The 7,260-nt window shown below is 39.1% G+C and overlaps 1 protein-coding gene across 1 annotated transcript in view; it reads left to right on the top strand.

The window, feature by feature from the left end:
- LOC107046645 (gamma-aminobutyric acid receptor subunit beta) overlaps nt 1-7,260 on the top strand; it is a 168,407-nt gene that overhangs the window by 156,145 nt on the left and 5,002 nt on the right. The window contains exon 9 of the mRNA XM_015269304.1: nt 2,192-2,337. Within this exon, the coding sequence (XP_015124790.1) occupies nt 2,192-2,337 (146 nt within the window). The remainder of the gene's footprint in view (nt 1-2,191; nt 2,338-7,260) is intronic.

Genomic DNA, 7,260 nt, shown 5'->3' with positions numbered 1-7,260 from the left:
CCCCCCCCCGCCCCCCAAAAAAAAACACCTCCACCCAAAAAAACCGTGTGACACTGATTCGCAATTCGATCTTCCGCCCCATGGAATTGCCGAACAAGAGCTGCGTTACGCGGTGACTCACCAGCGACCTCAATCATCGTGGTGTGAAAAAATATACATATTTCTCCATTAAATCCCAAAACCCCGCAAAAAAACAACATCCAATCTCGTTCGCCGGAAAATTGAGGTACAAAACCAGACGAACGCGATATATAACCCCCAGAAATGAACAAAAAAATCCCAAATTTGTTCCCATTCACTTCAAAATAGAATTCCGGAAACGATTTTACCCGGAGCAGGAGATGTGACCAAAAAAAACCCCAAAAAGAGAAGATTAATAAAAAAAAACTACCGAAATGAAAGTGGGGGAGGAGTTGAAGGACAGACGCTTTGATACTGTTTCCACCTCAAACGTACCATCACAGACGAAATACTCCGATGACCCGGTCACGAGGGATGATAAAAGACGCGCCGACAGTGTGATAAAAAAAAATATATATATTTTTACACAGGTTCGTACGTTGCCAACATGCAGCCAGTGTTGTCACTCGACGATTTCACGGTATGCCGAACGCCAGAAATAACCCCTTTTCCCTGAGAAACTCTAGTCACCCCGTCCTTCCCCCCCTCGTTCCCCTCCCTCTCTCGCTCCTGTTTCTAACACAGGCAAATCCATTTATATATCCCACAAAGCCCCCACCGTTAACGGCGTCGTATCATTGTGACGTAATTCGCCGAGATATGCATGATTTCACAAGCTATATTCCACCTAAAATTGACGAGCCGATATTTCCCCGCTAATTATGATACCCTCCCACGATTCCAATTTCTCATCCCAGTCGGAAAATCGTAGTGACGTCGATATATATTATAAGCCCCGGGGGAAATATTCCGCTTCATTAGAAATTTCGTACGTGAAAATGACGTGCCATGATTAGCTTCCTAGTTGTTATGCTTCTATTACATTATGCGATAATCCGCAAGTGCTTATTTTTTGTTTTTGTATACCTGAATAAACAATAAACAACGTAGAGCCCGAGTAACTAATGTAGAGAGAGTAAAGATAAAATAACTGAAACAGTACTGATATGTAGTTCCATCCTAACATTAAGTATTTAATAATAAAATAGGGGCGGCCCGTCCCGGAGGAGATTTAGGTGATACCTCCCCCGACGAGTTTGCACAGGTACTTGGTATATATGTATTTCATCCATTTGCGGTGTCTCAACACAACGAACGTGCCGCACACCCAGTGGATTGAGTGGTGGTCCAACTGCGTGAAGTAAACTTCTGCTGAGAGATTTCCCCCTCACCCAACCTGCCATGCTCTTATTCTTCCCCCATTTCTCTCTCTCTCTCTCTCTCTGTCTCTCTCGCCCTCTCTCTCTCTCTCTGTCTTACCCAAAAGTTTTCCGACCGAAATTACATTCCTAACCAGCCAACCGTGACGGGGGTTATCTAACCGAGAGTGTGACAAGACACGAGAAAAGCCGGTTGGGTTGAAGGTAAGGGACAAATTAGTTAGTCGAAATCAGAGAGACAAACGAGATTAGGTATTTCTGTTGGCGTCGTGTGTGGTGGCAGGAGGCTGATCGAATAGGGGGCTAGACACACATGTCAATGATGGTAAAATTATCCCCCTCCCAGTGCTGTTTGGCCGTTTGTAGGTGAGAGAAACTCTAGGCCCTGCCGGGCAACTATTGGAAATAGTTCGGGGACGCTATCGTCGGCGGCGCTGCGGACGTCCGAGAAACTCCAGATGTCGCTGGCATAATAACGACTTCCGGATTATTTCAGAGACAGGACAATCGCCCCAAGGATCCAACAACATCGGCATGTAATCCTAGGTGCATATTCGGGCGAGGGAGAGAGAGGCCAGTGGAGGGCTTTTACACTTGGGGAGTTCATCTATCGAACTTCCGGAATTGTGCACGAAAACTATTATGTACCAATGCTACCTGCAAAAGTTTTACTGGCCCGCACACAGGGAGACGCTCGAGTCTTCGTTCCACCCTGTTCTCTGATTTATTGGACACTCTGTTTTCGATTTATTGATATTGTTGTGGTTAATTTGACCGTTTTTTTGGCCATTGGGGTCGGTTTTTTCACTGACAATTAAATACGGTGTTTAGCAACTGTTATTGATTCACAGAGTACGCCACCGTCGGTTACATAGCTAAGAGGATTGCCATGAGGAAAAGCAGGCTACAGAAGATTGCGGAGAGTGTTGAACTAGCGAGGAAAAATCCAGTACCTGGAGTGCCTGGAGATCATGGGGACCATGCGCCAAAGCAAACTGTGAGTACCGCAAGCCAAAATCAGTGAGTTGTCCCTAGTCCAGCGAGATTTTTTTTTATTGGGGAGGCTTTAGGGAGGTCCGAGGCTCAGTCTGGTGATTACATCTACACTTGGAAAAAATTGAAATTTTGTGAATGATTGACTAGTAATTTTCAGGAGAGTGACATTGAATGCGATTTAGGGGGGAAATCACAAATTTTTAGCTGAAGGAAGACAAGAATTGTTCAACTTATTTGAATATTCAGTAATAACATGAATATTTAATTAAAGTTAAATTACGCTGAATTTTCAATTAATTGAAAAGTCAAAAATATATTTACCACAATTTTCCTGATTTTTATTCACTTTCATGGAATAATGGGGTGAAACTTTACAGTTTCCATTGATTTTTCTATAAAAACTTGGATTTTCACCTGTGATATGATCAAAATTTCAAACAAATGTACCAAAAATTTTACCCAAAACGTTTTGATAATGAATCCTTTTTAAAAAAATGGAATTCATAGGATATTCTATCTGGTGATAATTTCCTGATATGAAAATCGTTTTGGGGGGAAAGAGCCTTATGAAATCCCAAATTTCAGATAGAATTGAATTACATTTGAACAGTCTCAAGTGGAAATGAGATGAAACTTTCCCAACGAATTATTACTCGAATTTTAAAATGAACATGAATATTCAGTACCAAGACGCGTTGTATTTTCAATTACTTTAGAATCTTAGATGTCGTAAATCTGTTACCTGTTACTTGTTGATTATTGAGTGTACCTGAGGTCCTCGCTACAAATCATAGAAGATGAACCGTAAAAACTTCAGAAAAATTCTGGAATACGGTAGAAAATTTTGAAATTTGAAGAATTCCCGAAAAATTTTGGATTTTGGAGAAAATCCAGAGAGTGTTGCTCACACTCGGGATTTTTAATCTGCAAAACTCGAAAACTTCATTCGTTTCCAAGGAAGCGTTTGGGGCAATATCCGTCATTTTGTGAAAATTTTCATCATTCGACACTGAAAATTCAGACAAAAATTTCTAACCGACCTTGTCATTTCTGCTCACCTCGAATTGCAATTTATTCATACCCGAAGCAAAAAAACTAACGGGCAGCATCACCTGAAATTGAAAACTTTTTTTTCGCAATAATATCTCACGGAGCAGAATTTATATCCCCGTAAAGCATTCCAAACTGACTGCGACCGCACTTTATGTGACAAATAAAAAAATAGAAATAGGAAAACGAGGAAAAGACTCGGAGTTGTTATACCGCCAGGACACTTCCGGTTTCACTTCTCCGTTCTTTTTTCCGCTCTGTGAAAAAAGAAAAGAAACTAAATCAAGCTTAAGAAGGAGGGGCACTTAGTACGACTGCGGGTAATTTATGAGCACAAAACATTTCCACGAAGGCGGACAGGGGAGGCTAGGGGAGAGTGGTGGTTTCGCCTATTTTCCCCTGAGAAATTGGTTAATTAACTTTAAATAATTGGGTCTATCAATTTACTTCCCTCGTTTTCTCCGGTACTTGCATGTGGGACACCGCCATGAGAATGGAAGAGAGGGGGAGGGAAAAGCTGGAGAACGCGGGCTCGTCGCCCAATCGGCCTGACCCAAATTGCATTTACTTAAGGAAGCCAAACTGTGTCTTTGCATTTTTAGACCTATTCTCGGTCTTCAACCACCCCCTCCCCCGCTTCTCATCTCCTGAATGATAGAATTGGACGGAATTACGGATGTGGAAAGAGAATAGGCCAATTTTTGGGCTCTTTTAAGGGGAGGCTACTATGAGTTTTGAAAGTCGCGGGATATTAGATCGAGATTTCTCATACATTTAAGATCGATTATACATGTCTAAAAACACATAATTAGCGTAAAAAATTTATTGTCTATTGTTCGTTTGGAGAGAAATATTCAATAAAAATTACGGACGTATGAGGTACCTGATAAAATAAGAATCTTCATATGATAAGCTAAGTTCTGCAGCAAAAAACGGTGACAAAAAATGTTATATGCTTTTTTTGTATTTTAAAGGGATTGAATTGCCTGGTCCTTTTGAAATATTTTATTCTTGATCATTCCAAGTGTTTTATTGTGCTGCTATATTTGTAAATCTTCCCTTCTTTTTTTTTTACTTTGAAACTTTATACTATATTGTTTATATTGTTTGTATTAATGAATCTAGTAGCTATTTCTTGCTGTCTTATATTTGCTACATGTATTTTTCCTGTAAACTGGGCTTCCCCTGCTAAGTGGTACCATGTGTGAGATGCAGAAATTAAATAAATAAATAAATAACATAAAAATTACGTATCTTTTCCTTAAGTCCGGAGCGAAATATGGTTGTAGGAAATTTTACGGAACTGTTACGGAATTTTTCCAGAGCGCTCCGTAATTTTTATGACTCTCCTGTGAAAAATTACGATACCGTCACTTAAATTTTCGAATTGTAAGTTCCGTAATTTTTACTGAACATTCATCTCCGTGTAGAAATTAGGAAGAAGATTAAAATCTAGGAAATAATCAGAAAACATAAATAAAAAGTCTATGCCCAATACGACCACTATCGTCAGTCTCAAAGTTTTGTATTAAATAATTCATGTTTCTGAAATAATTCTATTTCTGCACCAGTATAAAATCATACTGAATGTCCTCAACATATCCTCTACACCAGCAAATTTCCTCTTCGTCATATTCAACTCAACTTTATCAATCCCAATGAGTCGGGATTTATCGCGCTCTAAAGTAAAAAAGAAAAAGCTCGAGAATGCAATTTTCCGGAATCCCATTTCATTTCAGAAACTGTCCAACTCAAATATCCCGAACATTAATTTGAAACACTTGGAATACTTCTGGATCCGTCCCAAACATAAATACTCAAAAGTTGGGGGCGTGAGAGAGCGGTTAAAAAGGTGTTCTACATAAAATGAATTCACGATTCGGAAATTTAACGAATGAAAGCAGTCAGACCGTCTCTGCCACCATAAATTTTCTTTTAATCTCGTGGATTGTTCAGTGATGGGGCACGGGAGGGGTGGAGGGGGGGGGGGGGGGCATTGAGTGTATAGAGGTGAAAAAGAAAATATTAAAAGTATCGGGTGAAAAGGGAAGGGTGGTGTGTCCCGGCGTTGCTAGTGTCCGAAGCACGGCGATAGAAAAAAAGCAAGTGGTGGAAAAACGCTGAGGGGAGAGGGAAAATATAAAACAGACGAGTACAGTGGAATTTTCTGCAGCCAGATGAGAAAGGCTGCTTTAATTAGAGAAGAACGAATTAATTATCCAGCGAGAGGAGTCTCTCCGGCTGAGATTAAATTGTGTCGATGAAGGGACAGTATTCTTTTTCAATTTTATTATCCTGTTTTCATCTTTTCGTACAATGTACCTCCATTCATTTCAAAAGTACTCGGGAAATCTCATTTAACTTGGGAAAATTCCCTCTAGCTACAGTTGTCTATTATTTCACTTTACGCAAATGATTTATCCGCATAACGAAAATACACGAGAAGAAAATTTAAGAAAAAATTAATTTCACTGTACGAAACGCAATCACAGCGCAGAGTGTTATTTAATTAAAAAGACCCCTGTTGCTGGGAATTTTTCGTCGAGCGAAAAAAGGACGCCCGTGGGAGGAGAAATTACCTTTCTCCCTAGAGTAAAATTTCGCACATGAATTTTTCAATTTTTCCAATTTCTGAAAAATAATAATTAAATTTTAATTTCTCATTTCCCTCTCTGATTAGTGAGGAATGAATATTAGCTCATAAAATAATATAGAGTTGCAAGAGCCTAGAGGAGAACATTTTTTAAGCATTCCAAGTCAATAAGTTTACTCTGTTGAAGAATAATAATTATAATACAAAAGTGAAAGAATAATGGATCGTTTACTTGAGTGTCTCATCCATTTACTTTAATTTGTTGAAGAATAAATCAATAGCCACAAATGTTCTCATGCAGAGGGCACTGAGAATAGAAAAGAACTTCACTTCGCTTCACTTCTCTTCGATTACCCTGTTAAAAATTTTTGGTTGAAATTTTCGGTACAATTTTTTGAAATTTTTACCAAAATTCAAAGTTTACAGAAAAATCAATGGGAAGTGTAAATTTCTATTCAATTATTCCATGCAAATTAATGAAATCAGAAAAATGCAGATGAATATGTTCTTGAATTTTCAGTTAATCGGAGTCTCAGTTTCAATTTAAGTTAATCGGAGTCTCAATTTCAGTAATGTCGTACTGAATATTCATGTTTTCATTAAAAATTCAAGTTGAGGACTCCTCGTCTCTCTGTTGTGCGAAAATTTAGCCCTCTCTAAATTTATTTTAGAGCGGGTTATATCAAAATTAAGTAAAATAACTTTAGAGAGGGCCTCTTAAAATCATCTAGCGCAATGAAAACACCTGAAAGTAATAATCAAATTACAGTGTTGAAATTTCATCGAATTCTCACTCACAATACAAGAGCTCCAACATTTTGAAGTTCAAGTGGTACTCGGGAGATAATTATCCCACCCAAATTTCAGCCAAGAGAATTGCACCGTGAGACGAAATAGACAGTTGAAAAATCAAAAGTTTGAATTTGCTTTTTTAAATAGATAAGCAACATCAAAAATTATCAGTAGTAATACCTCGACAGCTTCAAAATGATTGGGTATTTTCCGATAGCTTCGTTGCAAACAAACGAGAGTGTCAAGTTTTGTAGGTTTAAAAATTTTTTTCCGTCCCGGCGGTCGCAAAGTTACATTTCCCTTACGCTTCGCGGGAGTGAACTCTGACTTTGCGCCTACGCCGAGACGGAAAATCGCGTTCTAACCACGGGAAGTAAAATAAAGGACCCTCAGCCGCGTGCTTACCAACCTCGCCTTCGGCTCGGCTGGTAATTGCACTGGCGGCTGAGGATCCTTTATTTTCCCTCCCTAGGTTAGAAATATACTATT

The sequence above is a fragment of the Diachasma alloeum genome, unplaced genomic scaffold, assembly GCF_001412515.2.
Source record: "Diachasma alloeum isolate Michigan unplaced genomic scaffold, Dall2.0 Dall_scaffold_00183, whole genome shotgun sequence".
NCBI lineage: Eukaryota > Metazoa > Arthropoda > Insecta > Hymenoptera > Braconidae > Diachasma > Diachasma alloeum.
Note: the sequence above shows the minus strand (reverse complement) of the source record. Positions and strands in the feature narration are given on the sequence as shown.